The sequence below is a fragment of the Fopius arisanus genome, unplaced genomic scaffold (assembly GCF_000806365.1).
Source record: "Fopius arisanus strain USDA-PBARC FA_bdor unplaced genomic scaffold, ASM80636v1 scaffold00020, whole genome shotgun sequence".
In the NCBI taxonomy this organism is placed as follows: domain Eukaryota; kingdom Metazoa; phylum Arthropoda; class Insecta; order Hymenoptera; family Braconidae; genus Fopius; species Fopius arisanus.
The window spans coordinates 34,197-56,364 of NW_011887759.1; the positions used below are offsets into that span (position 1 = coordinate 34,197).

At 40.7% G+C, this 22,168-nt stretch overlaps 4 protein-coding genes across 5 annotated transcripts; 2 read left to right on the plus strand and 2 right to left on the minus strand.

Moving 5' to 3' along the window:
* The first annotated feature begins 606 nt into the window (after positions 1-606).
* Positions 607-10,451, plus strand: LOC105264222 (small subunit processome component 20 homolog). Its single transcript, XM_011300956.1, has 4 exons — positions 607-870; positions 950-8,770; positions 9,888-10,160; positions 10,232-10,451. Exons 1-4 carry the CDS (start codon positions 826-828, stop codon positions 10,376-10,378), a joined length of 8,286 nt encoding a protein of 2,761 aa, XP_011299258.1. The 5' UTR covers positions 607-825; the 3' UTR covers positions 10,379-10,451.
* Positions 10,452-10,589: 138 nt separating this feature from the next.
* LOC105264224 (probable cytochrome P450 305a1) lies at positions 10,590-13,837 on the plus strand. Its single transcript, XM_011300959.1, has 7 exons — positions 10,590-10,822; positions 11,259-11,528; positions 11,598-11,841; positions 12,011-12,170; positions 12,254-12,546; positions 12,790-13,046; positions 13,285-13,837. Exons 1-7 carry the CDS (start codon positions 10,735-10,737, stop codon positions 13,464-13,466), a joined length of 1,494 nt encoding a protein of 497 aa, XP_011299261.1. The 5' UTR covers positions 10,590-10,734; the 3' UTR covers positions 13,467-13,837.
* A 57-nt stretch (positions 13,838-13,894) lies between these two features.
* Positions 13,895-16,144, minus strand: LOC105264223 (probable cytochrome P450 305a1). 2 transcript variants are annotated; one of them, XM_011300957.1, is made up of 7 exons: positions 16,021-16,144; positions 15,365-15,911; positions 15,071-15,288; positions 14,669-14,880; positions 14,463-14,549; positions 14,218-14,359; positions 13,895-14,105 (listed from the first exon to the last, which is right to left on the minus strand). In XM_011300957.1, the coding sequence occupies exons 1-7, from the start codon at positions 16,106-16,108 to the stop codon at positions 13,915-13,917; spliced, it is 1,485 nt and encodes a 494-aa protein (XP_011299259.1). In that variant the 5' UTR covers positions 16,109-16,144; the 3' UTR covers positions 13,895-13,914. The 2 variants fall into 2 exon arrangements, with proteins under 2 accessions (XP_011299259.1, XP_011299260.1); XM_011300958.1 differs by having other exon boundaries at positions 15,365-15,930; positions 16,021-16,070.
* A 995-nt stretch (positions 16,145-17,139) lies between these two features.
* LOC105264225 (uncharacterized) lies at positions 17,140-19,024 on the minus strand. Its single transcript, XM_011300960.1, has 3 exons — positions 18,914-19,024; positions 18,699-18,802; positions 17,140-18,617 (listed from the first exon to the last, which is right to left on the minus strand). Exons 1-3 carry the CDS (start codon positions 18,935-18,937, stop codon positions 17,420-17,422), a joined length of 1,326 nt encoding a protein of 441 aa, XP_011299262.1. The 5' UTR covers positions 18,938-19,024; the 3' UTR covers positions 17,140-17,419.
* Positions 19,025-22,168: the final 3,144 nt, after the last annotated feature.

Sequence of the window (22,168 nt, forward strand, 5' to 3'; positions counted from 1 at the left end):
CATACGAAACTCACCTTGCAGTCGGTTGCAAGATGCCCTCCGATCCTGAAGATCTCTCCATGTGATTCTGACGCCAAAGGTTGAAGTCGGCTTGGCAGCAGCAGCATTTCCAAAGACAGCAGACAGTTCAAAAGTTCACTAATCACTCACCACACAACCAAGAATGTTTTATCAACTCAAAATCCACAAAGATCAATAAAATAAATAAAATAAAAGTAATCCTTTGAATCTAATTCGCACTGTCACTTCAGTCCGTATCTAAACACACACTAAACAATTCACAAAATCACTTGCACTGAGTCCCGCACTTTGTATTTTCAATGTTCACAGGCGGCGCCGGTTTTTTGCGCTCACTAGGACCCCGATATTAACGGAATTTAAGTACGCGACGCGTGACTAGTTGCTCGACGCGCGGTCGCGGAACGACTGACTCCCCACTGAAAATGGCAGGGCGTTGGAGGCAGCGCTCGAGTGGGGGGGTCACCCCCCGGCGAGACTCCGCGCATGCGCACAGAAAACCCCGCATGCGCACAGAACAGAACTTTAGTTAATCCTCCTTTGGTGGGGACAGTCAAACCCCCAGAACTGCGCCCCTACTGTAGTCAATCCTCTTTGGTTAGGCACGTGCTAAACACATGGTGTTACTCCAATGCAAAAGAAATAGTGAATACTACTGAAATAATGACAGATTATGTTGTCTTCTCTTCAATTTATAGTTTTTTTTATCAATTAATTTCACATGCAACCAATATTTCTACGATAAAAAAACCAAGAGTTTATAAATTTATTGTGTTTACGTAAAGATTTTAAGGAAATTCAATAAAAATGAAGAATAAACCGGTTCGCCACAAAGAAACTAATACTTTCAAGGTAAGTATTCACTAGGTAACACTGAATTAATTGATAAATAATGACTCATTAATTTAATTACCTTCTTCTCGTTACTCAGTTTAAAAAATTCTCTGAACGAATATCAGAGATCGACGTAGATGTGTTTCATCGAGTTGTCCACAAGAACGAGGAGTTCTCAGATGACGAGGAATCACTGGAAACAAATTTCCACAAGACACTGCAGAAATGGAACGTCTTGAATCTTACAGAAGGCTACAAGAGCTTCAGAAAAGAAGTGCAACAGGTTGTGACTCTTCCTCAACTCCTGAAGCACAAGCAAGAGGTCATAGACTCCCTTACAAAATACTTGAAGATGAAGAACGCGGTATTCTTGCAACCCATTCTCGACTTAGTCGTGGCAGTCGCTAAAGACCTCCAGAGGGATTTCTACGAGCACTTTCCACACTTCCTCGCTATAATCATCGATCTCCTGTCCACTAAGGATCCAGATATCCTCGAGTACTCCTTCACAACCCTGGCGTACCTATTCAAATTTCTGTGGAGGTATCTTATAAAGAACATCGATAGAGCCTTTCAACTCCTTCTGCCACTTCTCGTGGACACCAAGCCAGAGTACGTAAATAATTTTGCCGCTGAGAGCTTTGCATTCGTGGCTAGGAAAGTCAGAGATCGAGATGCATTCTTGAAATTAGTATTTGAAGCCCTGAAGAAGACTCCGGATGGCACAGTTGGCTGTGGAAAACTTTTATTCGAAGTGATCTCTGGTATTTCCGGGCAGTTTCACTCCTGCGCTGAGGAGATGTTGACTCTGTACTTGAATGCATTAATTGACGACTCCATGGATGAGCAATTGGTTTACGATGTTGTCCAACAGGTTTTCACATGCATTACAAATTCAATAATTCCTAAAAACAGCCAAGTTCTATGGACCGTCATCTACAAGTTCCTCGACGATCACTCAACTAAGGAGAATGAAAAAAGAAAAATGATAACTCTGATCTTGAGGCTCTGTCGCCTGATTGTCAATCACAGAGGAGGCAGAATGTTGATCGACCCAGTAGAGATGAAGTCTAGACTTGTGAAGATAATCTCAGTTGATGATGATGAAGTCCTCAAGGAAGCTGTTGATATGTGCATCGACGTTCTCCTCGCCAGTAATTTAAAGTTAACTCAGGAGGTTTCCAGTGAATTTGCCTCTAGATTACTGTCAATCAAGAACAGGGGATTAGTGAGTTATATTGTGGAAAGTTTGGTCCATCACTCATCCTTTGAGACCTTGATTCTTCCAATGGCCCTCCAAAGAAGTGTCCTGAAGCAAGAATTTGGAAATAATGATTTGGAATTGTTCTCTAAAGTGGTCAATGCCAAAGCACCTCCCAGTCTCAATGGCATCAATTCTAAATTATGGAGAAAGATTAATCTAGATCTCAGAGGATTTCCTACAGCTATTGACTACCTCCATGATAAACTAGGAAATTGGACAGAGAAGAATGTGGACTATGAAGAATTACTACGGGTTGTTGTTATTATGCCTCATGTGACTCCTGTGAAGAATGCTTCGATCGAAAAATTAAAGGAGAATTTAATCTTCTTGTATGAGAAATTAATCGCAGAAGATTGCAGCGATCTCCCGACTTCTGAAATGGAGAAGAAAAACTTCGCGTTCCTATTGATGTTAGAATCAACAGTGCATCTATTGGACATCGAAGACTTCCAAAAATTCATAGCAGAATCGAAAATCAATATCCTGGAACTGATCAAAAAATACCCACAGTCTGTCAATATTTTAAATGCTGCAGATGTATTTTTCACGTACATCAAAAATTCCGAAATGAAAAATCTTTACCTAAACGAGGGCACCTTCGATGAGATAAATAAACACCTAGTGGAACAATTGGGTTCTCCCTACAGGAAAATTCGGTTAGCTGTATCTCACATTTACTCATTATTTTCCGAAGTAAAGGACTTATTCCTCCAGAAGACTGATGATGGTCTGAATGCTTTGGAAATCTTATTCGCTGGTGAAAGTGTCGAGACAACAGTTTATAATTACCGAGATCGTCTAATCCACCTGCAGGCGCTCACCTTTACCTCCAGGGCAGTGATGAATCTCAAACCAAAATACCAGAACTTCGCAGTGAGATTTCTGATAGGCAACTTGTATATAAATTTTTCACTCCTATGGGATCCAACAGCCAAAGCCATAGCTACTTTCGCCAGTGACAAGTGTCCCCACTTCTGGCCAATATTCCTACAGGAATTAAAAACCCCAAATCTTCCCACAACCCTCGAGACCCACGACAACATATTCACCTGTGAAATTCTCAATTCTCTAAATCAGAAATTATTGTCAATCGACAAACCTGATCTCCAGAATTACAAAATCCTCTTATGGAAATGCATGACGGAATTTCCAGAGTACGTTGAGATAAAAAATCGAGATGTGACAGTTCTTTTCATTGATTTCGTCGAGAATAAGATATTCAGGTCAAATTCAGAGACAGCACGATCATACAACATTTCAAAACGCGACAACTTTCAAGAGACGATAATAGAGGATAATATTTCAGAAGACGAGAATGAAGGGATGAAAGAGGGCGTTAAGCCTGATGCTTCAAAAAAATCGTCCTTTAAAAAGCTGGGAAGAACATCGGACTTTAAAATACTCCTCGCCCAGTTGAATATATTCTCCAAGGCCAGCAACCCCAAGATGCTGTACCGAGAGTCCGAGATGTACCAAATTTATCTGGAGCTCTTGACATCGAAGAGCATTGAGCTCCAGAAGGCAGTGCTGGACTGTCTCTCGTCCTACAAACACAAGTTCCTGACCCCCTACAGGGACCACTTGTACGGTCTCATCGAGGAGAAGAACTTGCGGAACGAACTGGCGCGATTCAAAATAGAACACGAAGAGGAGACCACTGGAATGATTCAGGAGGACCACCGAGAGGCCCTGATGCCAATCCTAATGAGACTGATATACGCAAAGATGATATCGAAGGGCACTGGAAGGGCAGCAGGAGCAGCCGGTGGTCTAGTTCGTCGCAAAATTATCCTGAGATTCTTGATGGGAGTAAAGGAACACGAAATGATGCTTTTCACGAAAATGGCGTTCAAGCCCTTCGAGAAATTCAACATCAGTCTCTCCCCAGAGGATGACCTAAAGGATCTCAAGGAATTGGTTACAGGCGTAATGAAAACTCTCAATTTATCCGACGTGATTCCTCCAAAACGCCTCCGATCGGCTGTCAATCTGCTGTCGATCATTATCGAGGAATTCGGAGCGAAAATGTCGGACAACCTTCTGCCGAGGCTCCTGGCCCTCCTTCTCTGCATTATGGCACATATCAGGGGTATTCTCGAACAATCGGATAATGTCTTGTCAGGGTTCGTCCCAATCATTAAGGATCTTAAAAACACATGCATCGGAATTCTCGCCAGATTTTTTGGGCACTTTGAGAATTATAAATGGACTGAGACAGAACTCGACGTGCTCTTCGATGTTGCTGTCTTCCCCTGGATTGAAAAACTTCCTGTTGAGGGTGTTCACAGCCCCACAGCTCTATTGAAACTGCTGTCCTCGTGGTGTCAGAACCCCAGGTACTTCTGCCTCCTCGTGAAGCATCAAGAAGGCAACACCAGCGTGTCTCCACTCTTCTTCGTCATCAAGCTTCTCCTGGGAGAAAAAACTCATCCATCAGTGATTAACACCATTTTAGACATGTTGGAAAAACTCTTGACCCTCCAGGATTATGGAGTTATCGCTGAGGACCAGATGGAGGTTGATGAAGTGAAGAGTCCCTTGAAGCCGAGAAATGTTCTGGAAGTTAATGCTGAATCACTACTCCCCGGAGTTCATATTAACTACGGATCGTCAATTCTTCTCTCCCACGTACCAGACATTCTGTTTTACATCCAGAGAAAATTCCAAAAGTCAAAGTATGGGGTGAACCGCACAGAGACGAGTATTCTCGCGAGAATTTCAGAGCTCAATTTGAATCCAGAGACGTCGAATTCCCTGGTATCACTGTCCTTGCCCATTCTGGTGAAGAGAGCGATGAAGGGAGAGGCCGAGGAGACGATTCTCGAGCTACTGACGACCATATCGAACCTCATGAACAATGTACAAAAGACACATGTTCACCTCAGAGCAATCCTCCCACTCTTTTCTTGTGTCAGCTCGTCAGCTGCCCGAAAACTCCTCCTCCAGTTGTTCAAGACGATTGTTTCCAAAGACTGTGACTCATTAGTCCCCAGGGACGTCATGTTGAAAACTGCTGATCTTCTGGGTGATCTGAATGCCACAGACCAGAGATGGATCGATCAGCCTGACTTCGAGAGAAGACTAGATGCATTCTCCGAAATTAAATCAGCGATTACTTCAGGGAATGACGAACAGTCCAGGATATTGACGATTGAGTTTGGAATTGCTGTGTTGTATTGCTGTTTTTACTTCCTCAAACGTGAGACTGATCTTTCTCTGAGGGACTCTGCAGGCCAGTGTCTGAATATCCTGGGGCCAGAACTGGCGAGAAGGAGTAAACAGAATAAAGTGGACAGAATGTTCCTCATTGAAGATACGATATTGAATTTAGTTAGAGTTGGCATCAGAAGCAAGAACGAGGCTGTCCGCCTGCGCTCTATATCTTTCCTTGGGGTGATGTCGATGGAGTGTCCAGATGTGCATCCCGTCCTCAGGGACTTGAATGCATTGACTGACAAGGTTGATCCTGAAGTAGATTTCTTTGAAAATCTGCAGCATCTACAGCTTCACAGGAAGGCAAGGGCTTTCTTGAAATTCTGCACAATGTCGAAGACCCTTGAGAGAGCTCCAAACTCCAAGACATTAACCCAATTTATCTTTCCATTGGCTTCCTCGTACCTCTGCAATGAATCCTTCGCTAATAAAAACAGTTTGGTCGATTCAGCGATTGAGACTGTAGGGGCTGTGTGTAGACTCCTGCCTTGGCATCAGTACGCAATTATCCTCAAGTACTATTTAGATAAATTGAGATCCTCAACGGAATTCCAGAAGCAGATTGTGAGGACTGTGATTGCCATTCTAGACGCTTTTCATTATGATTTATCTAAACTGAAGATAGTGGAAGATAAAATTAAAGCAGAAGAGAGGTCTGAAATTATTGCAGTTACTGCTGAACCCCGAGACCCAGAAGAGGATAACACTGGAGATGATATACCACATGTCGATGAGGAAATCAGAGAGCCTGAAGAGGCACTAGACGAAGCTCTGAACCAGCGAGGAGATAGTCCAGAGGATCGATCTCCAGAGGACGAGGATCAAACAGAACAAACGAAATTCGTTGAGAAACAAATAATTCTGTCTCCATACGCAGCCAAAGGTCTAGTCTTCGATATAACGAACACATTCCTTCCCCAGCTCCACCGTTCAATCCTCAGTAGGACCCATCACGAGATGAGTCACAAAGTCAATCGAAAACGAACAGGAGCGGAGAAGGAAGAAGAAGAACTGATGCGAGTTCCAATAGCTCTAGCCCTCGTCAAGCTTCTGCAGAAACTCCCTGACAAGATCCTGGATAAGAATCTTCCTGGAATTTTCATGAAACTCTGTACTTTCTTGAAGAGCAGATTGGAGTCTGTGAGACGAGCGACTCGAGAAATCCTCCAGAAGATCATGATTACCCTGGGCCCAGATTACCTCCACCATTTACTGAGGGAAATGAATTCTCTTTTAACTAGAGGGTTTCAGATCCACGTGCTCGCTTACACAATCCACGCAGTTCTAATTTCCATGAAGCCTTTCTTCAAGGAGACCCATGTGAACGAGAATCTTCAGAGCATTTTACAAGTCTGCAAAGTTGATTTGTTCGGTCTCAGTGCAGAGGAGAAAGACGTCGCGGGAGTGACTAAAAATACATCAGAAGCGAAATCCACCAAGAGTTTTGATATTTTCCACGTTCTGGGACAATTCATTACAGAATCTTGTTTGGTCGACCTTCTCCAGCCCCTCGTGTCAGTTCTCAACGATGCCAGATCCCACAAAACTGTCCACAAAGTTATGGAGTGCCTCAGACACGTGGTTCTGGGTCTAGCTGACAATATCTTCATTCAACCGAACAATCTCCTCATTTTTCTGTATGGTGTCGTCTCCAAGAATATTCCAGCCCTGGCTGCCAATAAATTAAAATCTTCTCAGGAGGAAAGATTGAAGAATAAACCTCAGATATCAGACTGCTTTATAATTCCAGCAGAACCGAAATCTAGAATGGGTCTGAAGGCTGCTGCAAAGACCTCCGGAGATACTAACGATCACATCCTTTTGGAATTCGCCCTGAAACTTCTCCACATTCTCCTGAAACGTGAGAAACTCAATGCATCTTTCAAACACTACTTGGATCCGTTTGTGTCAATTCTCAGAGATTGCCTGGACTCTCAACACGTGAAACTAAGTACTTTATCTCTTCAATGTCTCAATTGGGTGATAAAGATGGATCTGGATTCGGTTCGTTCTGAGATAAAACAAATCTGTGCTTCGATTTTCAAAATTCTGCACAAGTACGGAGCAGCTGGACTTAGTAAAGGTGACAACTTCGATCTCGTTATGGCGGCCTTCAAGACAATGTCCGTTCTGGTGAGAGATGTCAAGCATTTTAAAATGTCTGATGACCAAGTGAAAGCATTGATCCTCTACGCTGAGCAGGATCTGCACGACTACGAGAGGCAAGCCACTGCGTTCAATCTCTTGAAAGCAATCATCAGCAGAAAGTTAATAATTCCGGAAATGCACGAGGTCATGAGGAGAGTCGCTGCTTTGAGTGTCACATCTGATTCTGAGAATGTTCGACAGCAGGCAAGACACGTTTTCTACGCGTTCCTGATGGAATACCCCCTTGGCAAAGACCTTGAGAGGCATTTGACGTTCTATCTGAATCAGCTGAGCTACGAACTCCAGATGGGTAGGATGAGTGCCCTGAGTATGATCCTCAGTATAGTCACAGGATTTCCAGAAGTAATTCTTACTCAGCAGTCAGGCCTCATCTTCATCATGGTAGGGGCTAGACTGGTGAATGACGAGGATCCCGAGTGCAAGAAGCTCAGCGCCAAGTGCATCAGGGAAATCATCACCAGAGTCCCTCATAATCAGCGAGTAAAGCTTTTTGATATCGTTGTCACTTGGTTCAAGAATCCGAAGGTGTCTCTCCGCAGGCTGGCAGCTCAACTGTGTGGAATTTTTGTTTCTGTGGAGAAGGACTCGTTCGAGAGGAGACTTGAGGAGGTTCTCCCCCTGATTCTCAAGCAATTCAGGCCAGAGGATGTCGAGGACAATGCCCCGGGTGAATTTGTGAAGAGAAAGAGGAAGAAGAGAGTCTTTCGGGAGGATGTCAAGGACCCGGAGAGACTCAGGGATCACCATTTGTTTCAAGTACTGCAATTGACCCTGAAAATCTCTGCTAATTGCCCGAAATTTTTAAAAAGCGAAAAATACGTTGAGTCCATTCGATCGCTCGGGGAAAATAGTCAAGAATGCCTCGGACACCCTCATCTCTGGGTCAGGCTAGCAGCCACTCAGCAAATTGGGTTCATCCTGGCGGCACTTGATATTGACAGACTGTCACACTATTTTCAATTCAAGGTGTTTGAGCACACTGGAGAAATTGAGAGCAAGGGTTACATATACTCTTCGCCGGTCGAGACACTTAGGCGATTGAGTTTAGATCTACTTGCACAGCTGCAGCCTGAAATGGAGTTTGAAGAGCTGGCTGATCAGGTTGTGAAGAATCTTGTTTTCATTGCGAGGGTTATCAAAGCCTCGAATTGGACGAACGTGGAAACCGAGGGGGGCATCAAGGAAGAGGGAATTTCTCTGCTTTGGCTTGTTAAGAGGATTCGTAAGTGTGTTAATATGGAAGTGACACAGAATCCGAAATCTACGTGTGTGGTAAGACAATTTTCCACCTGTTTTGTATTTCATGAACAAAATGTCAAAATTCTTGATAGTATTCCTTATTCACTTTCTTATCAAAAATATTGAACAATTGAAGGGGCATAAGAGAAATTGTTTTTAAACGTGAAAAAAAATATGCCTTACGCAAACCTCTGATTTTCTATAATAAAAATTCAGTCGTAAAACACCGGTCTTTCTAAAACGTCTGGACTCTCATGAATACCTATAAAACAAGTCTATTGAAATTTTGTTTACATCCTTCAACTTTACCATTACTGCCTCGGTCTTCGTGCCTGTAAATCTCTCGTCGTAAATATCGTTGAGATCAATAGGCCTTTCCACTTGATATCTTTAAAATATATTATTTCCACAAGATGATTCATTCCCGTTGGTTCAATAAATCTCGGTTGCTCTACATTCTCGGAATATCTAATCAACTTTCTATCGAGAATGGACCTGTCGGCGTTGATTTACATGCCCAAATTTTACAACGCGAAATTTCCATATCCAATATTCTCAAGAAACTTTTTCAAAACTCTATCTTAATGAGATTACGACAAACTATCAGTAAATAGCTCAATATCAATTTACAAGTGACAGTAGGCATCGACTGTCAAATAACAGATGACATTTAGCATATGATCATTCAAAGACATTGCAATTTTCCTACGATTCTCCACTGGGAATTATCGCTCCTTTATTATGACCTATTAATTAAAAATTGCGCACGCGAAATTGTCGGCAATTCTTGCGCGATCTGACGACAATTGCCTGGTCACATGCCTTTTTTTATTGCAAAGAATGATGGAATACGAAAATTGGATGAAAAATGTTAGACACGTGTTTTTCTATGTTGAGAGAAAAATGAAAAAGCTATTGTTACGTATTAGATATTTTCTATTATTTGTAACTTGTCACTTTCTCATTATTTCCCAAGAAGGCAATACGTAACTAATATTTTTGATTGTCATTCAATTTTCAATGTGTGTGTATCGAAAGAACGATGATGATATGATGAAAATGAAAGGTCAAATATTGTAGATTAATTTCGGAGAATAACGACAGAATTCAGTGCCTCAATGAAAACGTATCTCTCCCTTTTAATTGACAGCGATCAGCCGCATTTAAATGGACAGCGGGTTTAGTAACAACAATTCCAGTGGATCCATATTTGAAATCCATTCTATTCCAACTAATGTCTCCACTAGTGAGAGAGATGATGACAACCGAAGAATCCAATGCTCCATTACGTCAGCTATCAAAAGAAGTGGGCAGAATGATTAAAAAGAGAATAGAAGATGATGAGTACTCGAAATTACTGGCGAAGGTTCAGCAGAAACTGGACGTTAAGCGGGCTGAGAGGAAAAAAATTCAGAATCAACAGGTGAATAAAATTTCGAAAAAATATCTCCATTAAAATAATTACATGTTCTAACGATTTAACTCCACTTGCAGTACGTCATCGATCCAGAATTGGCAGCGAAGAAGAAAATAGCCAAGCAACAGAAGAAAAAAGAGGCGAAAAAGAGAAAGAGGTGTGAAATTCAAGGGAAGAGAAGGCGCGATAAAAGACCGCGCAAGGAAGTCGATAATTTAACATAATTCTCACGGTCCATTCATGGACTAGAATAATTTCATGTGTAAATAATAAAATGTTTGAAAAATTTATGGAGAATGATACTGTATATTAATTGTAACTTCAGTATTCTAAGTACGGATGAGGAAATTAGAAATAAGCGGTAGCCACGTGGAGAGCCGAGCCGAATAAAATGTGGAGGGATGGGTCAAGCGCGAGGAGTGTTAACGGGAAAAGCCGACGCATCGTAATCGTCGGACAAGAGAAACGAATAGTTCTATCCGTTCTATCCCAGTATAACGAGTGGATTGCTCGCCAAAATTCCAACGTCTGTGGAAGCTATCGAAGAAGAAGATAATAACACCAGTTAAACGCAACGATTATGTTCATCTATACAATTTATCTAATAGTTTTATGTCTTATTCTGACAGTTATTAAACTCCGGCCAAAATTACTGGAGCCAACATCAGGTAGTAAATATTCAGTGTTCACTCGAATAATAGATTAAGCGATATTTGAACGCGTGCCAGCAAAATCGTTTATCCTACTTCAATGACTTTCTATTTCTCTCTTCATCTTTCGCTGTTACCTAGTGCGATTCGCTTCACACACGTGTGTAACCTGAGTGCTTTTTTAACGCTGTACTCAATGATACTCAAGGCTGTTAATCATGCGGTTTCCAATTTCTCACTCACTTCATCAGTCCAATTTCTTTTAACCATTCATTATGGTTACAACGTTCAATTACTGACGATTCATTGTGTAACGCTAAATTCCTAATTGCTAAATCCATATCATTCCCATTTACAAATTTACTATTGTCTTGGTTCATTAATTTTTCCTCGTTACAATTATTTGATTGCTTTTCCTCTGATGCAATGTAATGGGATTTTCCTCTATTTGAAGGAGGAAATATTCCGGGTCCATTTCCTTGGCCAGTGTTGGGTAATTTACGACTGGTGCGAAGATTGTGCAAAAAATTTGGTGGACAGCACAAGGCCTTTCTCGAACTCTCCAAGGATTACAACAGTAATATCATCAATTTACGTCTTGGACATTCGGATGTTGTCGTTGTATGTGGATATAAGGGTGTTGCAAAAATTTTGCGAGACGAGACATTTGATGCAAGACCGTGGAATGAATTTACGAAGATACGGAATATGGGATTGCGTAAAGGTGCAATGATCATTTAATTTTTGCTGTATTTCCGGAAGGTGTGGGAACAATAAACATGAAATTTTCCAGGAATTACGATGAATGAGGGTCCAGTATGGCGGGAAATGCGTTCGTGGTTAGTGAGATGTCTCAGGGACCTGGGATTTGGGCGTGTCGAGATGTCAGATAAGATTAGAGACGAATTAGTCATTATTCTTCAGCAATTAAAAGCCAAAGGAGGTGGGATTTTGAGAATGAACCCCATTGTCGCACCGGCTGTCATTAATGTGATTTGGAGTGTTGCAACGGGAAAACGAATTGAAGATGAAAAACGGTGAATCAGTCAATTGAATAAATTAACATATTTAGGTCGGCTCAGAAAAATTTTAAATTTCAAATCGAATAGTTTACGCGGGAAACTAACGAGTTTCTGAGCTGTGTTATCTTTGGTATTATTCGTTAATTAAAATTGACACTGCCATTTGAATTAATTTATTGAGTAGTTTAAGATATTTCCTTGATCTCATGGAACGTCGGGCAAAAGCTTTCGATATCGCTGGAGGAATGTTATCAGTATTTCCCTGGATAAGACATGTAGCACCAAAAAGCTCTGGATATGAACTACTAATGACCGTTAATGAGGAGCTTAAATTATTCCTGATGGTTTGTCATTTTTTTCGCCACGAGTTAATGAGCTACTCCATCCTCAAATGATTATTAACGGTTCAATAAAATCTCTACCGCAGGAAACCATAAATGAGCACAAAAAGACTTACACACCTGGTAAAGAGATGGATCTAATCCACATGTTTCTTGCGGAAATGTACAACGGAAAAGGTCCTGAAGCTGGTTTCACCGAGGATCAATTATTGATGATATTAATCGACTTGTTCATCGCTGGATCTCAGACAACAACAGTCACCTTAGACTTTATGTTTCTCTACATGACACTTCACCAAGATGTCCAGGAAAAGGTGCATCAAGAACTAGATTCTGTGATTAGCTTCGGGAGACTGCCGCAGCAGACGGATCGACCATTGTAAGTACTTCCGCATCACTAATCGATTATAATCGATTAATTCGATTAATTGACAAATTCAAAATGTTTTGAAAATCCACATGCAAATAAACCTTAGACGAATCATATAACAATTACAGCTAATTCGCGATGGATATCTAATAATTATATTTGGATGTATAATTATAGCGCCCTAATAGATTGTTATAAAGATTAGCAATTGCTATCAATTAATTGATCGGTTATCATGAAAATAAATTATAGACTTCCATACACTGAATCCGTCATGACTGAGTCCCAGAGATTACGTGTGGTCACTCCGATAATTGGCCCTCGACGAGCGTTAAATGATACAACACTCGAGGGCTATAAAATATCAAAAGGCACGTGCATTCTAATGAATATCTACAGCATACACACAAATCCCGAGGACTTTGACGATCCAGAGGTCTTTAAACCCGAAAGATTCATGGTGAATGGTGCACATGTGCCCCACAAGAAGTTGATATTTTTCGGTGGAGGTGAGTGGAAAAATGTAAAATTCTGCATGAAACAGTCTCTTCCAATAATATTGACGTTCCATCCATTTCAGTAGAAAATTATCTCGATTATTCCCCCCATTCAAATCTCGAATTGAAAAAAAAATGAAATTGAAGAAACAAAGAAATTGAATTCTATAATTTTTTTATTTGAATTTGATTTTTTAGAGATACAGAAGAGTCAAGTTACATGATTAAATTGGATAATTATGGTTTTCAGGTCACAGGCGTTGCCCGGGAGAGACTCTCGCAAGATCCGCAGTATTTCTACTGTTCACTGGAATTATGAGAAATTACAAATTACTTCCTGTCCCTGGGAAAGAGCTCGATGCAGAGCCACAGCCTGGACTCACGATATCCCCGAAACCGTATGAGGTACTCCTTGTGTCTCATTCGACGTAATTATTTCATCTTTATCTGCGATTACTTAGGGGCATTTAGTTAATGAATTATTTGGCAGGCTTATGAGCTATTTAATCACCCATGCAGAATTCAGACCCATTCAGAGTAATTGCTGGATATTAATCATGCTTTTCTTAAGAAATCGATTGACTAGATTGATTTGAATTGGAAAATTAACTGTATGTCGTTGTAAATGAAATTAATTGGATGAGATATGAAATAACTTTATCTCGTCCAGTCGTAGCTCACGATAGTCGTGTTAAAAAATCAAGGGGATGATTTATTTAAGAGATCATCCTTATGGCGAATGCATGGTATTGTAATTTTTTGAATCGTTGAATATATTTCTTTCACTCCTGTTATTCGTAACTTTATTGATGCGATTGCTTCCAAAGATGGTGAATTCATTAACACTCCGGTAACCAAATGTAAATGTAATTTTCCATTTTCATTCTCGCTTGCAACGGGGAGTTAATTTAATGAGATATGGCCGCGGTGACACAGTGAATCCATCAATTCCATCTAATATTGGGAGCCCTTGGTCTTCTGGCGTTTCTATGTCGAAATTATGGATTATTGAAGAGAAAAATATAAACAGCGACGCTCGGGCCAGTAGTTCTCCCAAACAGCGTCGTTTTCCTGTTCGTAAAAAAATTTAAAAAAATTCTGAAGACCATCTCGAATATCCAGAAATATTTCTAATATCGTCAAGATTAGCGCGATTTTTTAATTGCTAAGAATATTAAATTACCCAATCCGAACGGCGAAAATTCGCTCCTCCTCTTGAACTGCCCATTCTCATCCAAAAATCTGTCTGGCTTGAACTTCAACGGCTCTTCCCAGCACGTCTCATCGACATTAGTGCTGTGGTAATTGAATAAAACCACAGTACCCTAGAGAGTGAAAGAAAAAAAAAGAAAATAACGAAAAGAGGCAATGGTACAGACTGCATCAGGTGTTCGCGCACAATTGTCTTTTGTTAATAACAAATATTACCTTCGGAATGTTATAACCCTCGAGTGAAACTTTATCCATTGTCCTATGGGGTACCCCAAGTGGCGTGAGAACTAGAACTCTATGTGCCTGTCGTCATAAAGAAAAAAATGTCACTGTCACTATTCAGCAAAACAAAATCCACATTTATCACTCTTCATCTTAAACCTGAAACGTACATTAAAATGTATTTAAAGAAGCATCATCACCTCGGCTAGGAAAGCCTCTATTCGGGGCAATTGCGATGCGTGTTCGCAGCTGGGTTGTGCATCTGGGCCGACAATATCTTGCAGATCATTCTGCAGAGACTTTATCCACTCTGGATGATGAAGAGCAAGAGCAAAGATTGCGGTCAAGGAGTCTGTCGTTGTTTTTGATCCCGCCATAAATAAATCCAAGCAAAGAACTATCAGTTCCTCCCCTGTTCAAGGTAAAAAGAAAAAAAACATTCATTTTGGAAAGTGGAGAATAATCACAGAAATACTCGCTAATACCGCTGATTCCAAAGAAAGTTAAATGATCATAATAATTATTGTAAACATTTTTTTTTTCTGAGATGCTCATTAGAGAAAGTCAATGCATCATCAGGCAATAGGAAAATGAATTCATACGATCGTAAGAGTTTCCAGATTCAAGTAAAAACGCTTCGATAAAGTCTTTCGGCGGCTGATCCCGTCTCATCGTCTTGAGATGTTCATCAATTTCATTCCGAATAAATCCCCATAATTTATCATGCGTCTCCATTAAGCGATTGTAACCCGAGTAATTCGGAATGACAAATCGTAGGAAAGGGAGATGAGACAGAATACCGCCTAGAGTGTCACTAGACCTGTTGACAAATTTTTCATTAGCATTTTTGTTTGAAATGTGACAGACGATTGACGCTAATGATTAAATCAAGCTACCTGAAGGCTTCGTGCACGACTGATAATATGTGGTTGAGTCTGGAGTCGTCGTACGTAAATCTGTACCCAGCAATCATCATCCAAAGGGTATTGAGGACAGTGACATCGAAGATTTCCTGGAGCCTGAGGGGCTTTTGCAGCCTCTCAACTTCTCTCTGGAGATGAGTAACAAGAGCCTCTGCCTCGACCTCCAAGTAATTCTCCATTGTTTTCTGTCCAAAGCCAAACGACCGTAGATGTTTCATCGTAGACTTCCTGGTCTGGGCCCATGCGGGCCCGTCAATGAAAAGAACTCCCTTTCGTTTCCCAAAGGCTCTCACACGGAAGAAGAAACCATCTGGTCGACCATTGAATTCATCTCTCATTGCTGTCTTCTTTACCAATTCACTGCCGGAAATAACAACAAATTTCTGTCTCCCAAGCTTGATACCCACCACTGGTCCATACTTTTTTGACATCTCCTCCAAAACTGTATGAACATAGTAATACTTTTCCTTCAATTTATGAAATGCGGGAAATGCTCCAACCAGGGGATACCATGCGGGTCCTGCAACACAGCAAACAATCTTCAATGAGTTGAATTTGTACAATGTCGAGATTGTGAAAGTCTCATGTTAATTTTTCTCCTAGTCTTTGTTTTTTTTCATTTTATTTACCTGGTGGAAATTTCCGCGGTTTTACGCAATCGTGTGAGCACAACATCCAGACCACCAAGAATAGAATAAAACTCAGAAACAGCATCATTTGAAATAGAAAAACTGGTGATGTCGACGGGAACGATTTTTGTTAGAATTTGGTCCAAGTTGTCCTGACGATGTGGGTTTATATAGGAGCCCTTTCCACCACCCTCCTATTATCTGATCCTTTTCAACAGCTGGCTAGATGCATTTGGAATGGTAATCTAAATTTATGAATAGTGGTATATCCAAAAAAAGATCCTGAGAAGCGATGATCCATCGATAACCGGTCAGACCTGACCTAAGACGACCTCAGAGCCAAATATATTCTCAACTTCCTTATTCATAATTGTAGACGCGTCAATGAGACAGTTGCCGAGGTTTATTCATAGGTTTTAGTGTTGGATTTATTGTGCGCCCGGTTTATCATGATGAGCGGTTTGCCACCGCCGGATGTAATTAGCGTCTCGGTACTGTCAAGAAAGTAATTACGACAGGTTGTACACACCTGTGGATGACACACAGGCCTATACTTCGTAGTCACACTTTATGTGAAATAAGAGTGTAAAAATTGACGAACTGGAAAGTCCTGGTGTATTTTATTATTCAAGTTTATTTCCGCGTGGGAGCTGCGGTCTCTCCCCCTTTTCTTCTTATTATTTTTCTTGATTTTATCCGGAAAACAGAACAGGACAGATGAGAAATCCTGATTTAAACTTTATATTTATTCCATTTATTTTTGCATTTCACTTTTACTTTTCATAGTTTCTACGTGATGGGCCTTTTAAACGGCGTGTTTCTTCTATTCATTCGCAAATTTATAAACCCCAGGCGGCAATGAAATAGGCAAAGATAATCCAACCACACGTGGACTATAATTGATGAAGCATGTGTGGGTGACCAGTAGAATTGGTTTCTCGGTTACTTTCTCTGCAAAAGCCCCTCCAACTGTCTCAACCGTGCATACGTATACATATGGATCGTGTACTGCACTTTCTCCCAGTGGGGTTTGCCGGCAATTTCTTGCCTGAACATTTGTATCACACGCGACGAATAAGGATGTTAGTGAAAAAAGGAGAGAGATCTTCAACGTTTTTTTTTAACAAAAAAATACCATACTTTTATTCGCAACGGGCAGTATTCAACAATCATGACAACAATTAACGCTTTCGTATAAAAAAAAAAACAGAATTATAAAAAATAAATCAATAACATAAAAAAAACTGAGACAAACGCCAAGTAAAAATTGGGGTTCCATCTTGGAATAGCGTTTTTGTTGCGCTACTTAATCTCAAATTGAGTATGTATGTACATCGGCTTATATTACAGTACGTAATGAGTGTTCTTTGTACAAGCTCATGGGGTATTCAGTGTTTTCTCAACTAGCTGGAAATTTCCAGGTGGGCTGTTGATTTGACGCGGGTGGTACCAAATCATCAGTTATCGAGGCTAATTGGCTCGTTGCTTGCGATTCCTGGTGCAGTGATTGCTGCTGGAATGATTGCTGGGGCTGTTGCTGAACTAATGGTAACGGTTGACTCTGACGGGCTAATCTCTGTCGTTGGTCATCCGTTGCGCCATCGTCCTTGCGATCCTCCCATCCACCGTGTGGATGATGATGATCTTCAGCTGGGAACCACTCGCTTATCCAGACTGGCTTCCAGATCTTCTTCCAACCTGGCACCCAAATTTCTTTGGTCGCTGGTACTTGAATTTCCTTCCAAGCTTCTTTCCACGCGAGCTTTTTATCCGGTATCCACTCGAGTTTCTTTTCAGTGCGCCATATCTGCTTCCACGCTTCCTTCCACTCCAATTTCTTGTCGGCAACCCAAATCAGCTTTTTCCCTGGTTTCCATATCTGCTTCCACTCCTCTTTCCAAACGAGCTTCTTGTCTTCAACCCATATCTGTTTTTTAGCTGGTTTCCAAATTTGCTTCCACGCCTCCTTCCACTCCAATTTTTTGTCGGGTATCCATATCTGTTTTTTCGCGGGCTTCCAGTACTTCACCCAAATTGGCTTCCAGATTAATTTTTTCTTCCACAAGTCGTGGCTTGTGTACTCCCAGCCGTGTGGATCAGTCCCCAAATGCTGCTCTCCGGGTATTCCAACTTTAATCCATTCTGGTTTAAACTTCTTTTTCCAAGCTGGAACCTGAATTTCCTTCCACGCTGGCACCTGAATTTCACGCCAAACTGGCTTCCAAATTTTCTTCCAATCGGGTACTTGAATGTCCTTCCAAGCCGGCACTTTTATAGGCTGCCACAGTGGCTTATAAACTTTTTTCCAAGCTGGTACTTTGATTTCCTTCCAAACCGGCACTTTTATCTCCTTCCAGACGGGCTTCCAAATTTTCTTCCAGTCTGGTACTTGTATTTCCTTCCATACAGAGCGTTTTGTCGGCACCCAAATTGGCTTCCAAATTTTCTTCCATCCGGGCTTCCATATTTGCTTATGGGCTTTCTGCCAAATCTTCTTCCATCCAGGTTTCCATATCAATTTTTTCTTCCAGTATCCCTTCTCGTGGTGACCATCAGCCTCCGCTGACGGATCATATCTCTTCTGAATACCCTCAGTTCTGCGAATGAAATTCATGTAAACTCAGACACCTTGACCCATTCAAATCACATTACAATACTATAACGAGCCAATGACTTACTGTGCTTGACCCTGCCATTGTGGCTGCAGTGCCAACTGATTATTCTGGTCCAACGCTTTGCTGCACACAAGGGCGACTTGCAACAGTAGCGGAGCGATCACAACCTACATATAAACAATAAATAAATCGATCAATGAAATTAGCACATAAATAAATAGAAAAATAATAAATGAAACCATCACAGAGGACTGAACAATGATCGTTGAAGAACTCACCGCACATCTCAGGCGGATTCTCATAATTTCACTGGTGGCACCCGTTAGGGACCCCGGGTGCTAAAACTCTGTTCCCTAGCGCACAGGAAAACTCGCTTAACTTAGTCCAATAACCGGAACGTCGTGGTTATATAGGCACGGTTTGTCAGGTACTCCCCCAAATGGGTTATCCCCGTTGAAACCCCCCCAGCAGGTACCTGAGCATTTACGCAAAGACGAATCGGCATCGACCGAAGGAGGGCAATACCCAGTGTCAGTGTTACTGTCTTTCTTCACCAGTGATGGTGGTGGTGGTTGAAATCACTGGGTGACCGTAGGATGGGAAAAAGAAAAAAAAAACATGCTAACATGGTGGCGATGGTGGTGATGGTGGTGGAAGAAGGGTAATGTAATACGCAAAGAATAATGAAAGGATGGAAAAAGGAAGCAAAGAGTTATTTCGTCCTTCCACATTTTGCCTGGAGAAAGTGATCGCCGACTTTGAAACCACTTCTCTCCACCTCCTACATCCCCCACCTCTTCATCGTTTCTTCATTTCTTCACTGAAAAATGGAGTCACGTGTGTGCGTGACTGTGCAATTTAACATTGTACCTTTAGCAAGGTTACGTAGCCAAGGTTGTTTAGTACTGTTGATCTACATTCCTCTGGCACCCAAACTACCGCAACAGTTCAACGTTTTTGCCTTTCTTTGGAAATTCTCTTTGTGGTACTTGGTCATTAAATGTTTTTCATTACTTGGAACTCTCTAGATGGATGCAATGAGCGAGTACAAGGTGGTGGCTTTGGATGAAAGTGAATTCCCCGCTTGTCCCATTATCTTCTCCACCTCGGGTGGGAAAACACTTTCGCAAGTGTTAAACTGTATCGATAAGTTTATCATCAAATCACTGGATTTTTAGATTGATTTTATTTCCGGGAGTCTGTATTGATTATCAATTCTCTTTTCAGCCATTCATATCAAGTTTCTATTTTACCTATTTTAATGCAATGTAGAATTTCCTTCGTCTTCGCTTGTCTTCTTCATTTTTTATTTCCATTGATTGTTACTAAAGGCACGTACTAAAATATTACATTTAAATAAACAAAAAGAATTTCTCAAATTAAAAGTTTTGGTGGAAAAAATTCAAATAAATTTTGGAGTTGCAAGTGAATATAACAAAAAAAAGTTTAATGGATTGAAAATGAGAAATGCGGATGGACGATGTGACAAAAAGCTAAAAATATTACGCCTGGAATTACATCAGTGGCGTTTCACTTTCTTTCCCGAGTCCTATTAATCTAGCGTGCTGATGACCACGTACTTCACATCGCGCACCGGATAATAAAAATCATCAATTCTTCGAGTATTTTGCGGAAGTACAAGCAAAAACGTCAAGTGTCAAGTAGAAAGTATGGGAATCATCAGGCAATCGATCATCATTCATTATAATGATTCTGGAGCAGTTCGATGCACGATCTATGGCCTTAGGGCAATGAGAGTCATGTACAAGGATACGTTTCGCCAGAAGGAATTCTGAGAAAGTATAATCAAGATGGACCAAACTCATACTCATACTGATAGTTTGTTATTTTTTGTTACCACACCAGCCATCAACCAGCGCCGCACTGATTCTCTGTTTATTTGTTTAATAACAAAAAATATTGTTTTTGTATTGTTGTATTGCCCCACCGAAAAATATCTGGAATCGAATTATTATAAATATAATAAAAGTCTTATGCGATTCGCATACAGTAAAATTACCACACAATATTATACACTTGAAAGATCTTCATAATTGATCTACGACTGTTATCTAGAAAATGTCTTGTGGAAGCAAAAAGGAAAATTGCTCTTGGACTATAAAATTTTCACAGGCATGTCCGTTAAGTGTATTGATAAAATCTGAAAAAAAAAAATTGTTGTATTTTGTTACTTTGTTTTATATGAATACATGGGGCACCCTGTAATTTTCTATCGTCCTAGGTTCGAACTAATTGTCTACAAACTAAATTTTCCTGTTCGGCTACTCTCACAGCAATTGCGGAAGGCAAACGCAATAAATTCAGGGAGGCGGGAAATCGTAACCGGCGAAATCGAAATAGTAGATATTGATATTCGTGGTTGGTACTGGCGCCGGACAAAAGTACGCAATACGTATAGAATGCGACGGTTACAGTCCAATCATGGAAGGAAAAGAAAGTGAGTACAATACACTGAGGCACATAGTTGCAATAGGAGAGGTCTAAAAAGTGCTTAAAAAATATCTCCAAATTATTTTCACCGTGATTTTTTTATGCATTCTGCCTGGTGAAATAATTCCAGGAAAGGTGGTAGGAGAAACGCCGGCTTGGCATAGGTCATGACGATTTCAATGGCGGCACTAATCTCGATTCACTGTCATCACAAATTTGGCATACAGCTAATTCAATTCGATCTGAGAAAGTTTATGCGAAATTTTATTGGCATCGACTAGGAAATTACCGAGTTAATGATCTGAGACGACGTAAAAACCCGTGGCTTCACTACTATATTCAGGTTCTTTTATTCTGCCAGTATTTTTAAGTCTCCATTTCTTCACATATAAAGTAGACAAGCGAATTTCTTCCACGTATATTAGATGTTGGGTTCTCATCGGGGTAAGAGCATTCCTACCTTGTTGGAATATCTCGAGTCATGTTTATATTGGAAGAAAGTCCATCAACTTCGATGGGACAGTTTTAACCGGATGAATTAGAAGTTGAATGATCGATCGCGGTGGAAGTCATATCAGGATTTGTGGAAAGATTATACGGGTTTTGTTATTTTTTTCAGTATCAATTCCATATATATTGCATTCGTGAAAGTTGCGCTTGTCTCGTAGCTAGCGCAAAGTTCGCAACCTGTTCGTGCGACAGTTGTTACTTTTCCTCGGTTTTCAAGTCTGTGTATGACTCGCACTGTCGTAATCTCATCGTCCAATGTTTTTTTTATTGTGTATTTCGATATTCCACGAGAATGAAACAAGACCTCTAACAATCGCCACAGAAATCCACTTCTCTAATCGATCAGAATCACTACTCCAGCTGCAGAAGTTAATTTGAATTTACAACTAAAAATCAACGAAGCGAAAAACATAATGAGACGATTAACATCACCAGAAAAATCTCTTTCCAATTGTCAGTACTTCTCATCACCATTCAAACTCCATTATTCTCTTTAAAGTTTAAACACTAGAAGACAAAAAAACAATTGTTGAGTAATTCATATATATCCCGGGAAGATTATTTTTCCCATA

Excerpts from the sequence above, each read along its gene's own strand:
- LOC105264222 (XM_011300956.1), top strand. The coding sequence starts at position 826 with ATGAAGAATAAACCGGTTCGCCACAAAGAAACTAATACTTTCAAG. Across the intron at positions 871-949 it reads AAGAAACTAATACTTTCAAG|TTTAAAAAATTCTCTGAACG; the intron begins GTAAGTATTCAC and ends CTCGTTACTCAG. Across the intron at positions 10,161-10,231 it reads AAAAAATTCAGAATCAACAG|TACGTCATCGATCCAGAATT; the intron begins GTGAATAAAATT and ends CTCCACTTGCAG.
- LOC105264224 (XM_011300959.1), top strand. The coding sequence starts at position 10,735 with ATGTTCATCTATACAATTTATCTAATAGTTTTATGTCTTATTCTGACA. Across the intron at positions 11,842-12,010 it reads CGAATTGAAGATGAAAAACG|TTTAAGATATTTCCTTGATC; the intron begins GTGAATCAGTCA and ends TTTATTGAGTAG. Across the intron at positions 12,547-12,789 it reads CAGCAGACGGATCGACCATT|ACTTCCATACACTGAATCCG; the intron begins GTAAGTACTTCC and ends AATAAATTATAG.
- LOC105264223 (XM_011300957.1), bottom strand. The coding sequence starts at position 16,108 with ATGATGCTGTTTCTGAGTTTTATTCTATTCTTGGTGGTCTGGATGTTG. Across the intron at positions 14,550-14,668 it reads TAGAGGCTTTCCTAGCCGAG|GCACATAGAGTTCTAGTTCT; the intron begins GTGATGATGCTT and ends TTATGACGACAG. Across the intron at positions 14,360-14,462 it reads AGGGTTATAACATTCCGAAG|GGTACTGTGGTTTTATTCAA; the intron begins GTAATATTTGTT and ends TTCACTCTCTAG.
- LOC105264225 (XM_011300960.1), bottom strand. The coding sequence starts at position 18,937 with ATGAGAATCCGCCTGAGATGTGCG. Across the intron at positions 18,803-18,913 it reads GAATCCGCCTGAGATGTGCG|GTTGTGATCGCTCCGCTACT; the intron begins GTGAGTTCTTCA and ends GTTTATATGTAG. Across the intron at positions 18,618-18,698 it reads CAATGGCAGGGTCAAGCACA|AACTGAGGGTATTCAGAAGA; the intron begins GTAAGTCATTGG and ends TTTCATTCGCAG.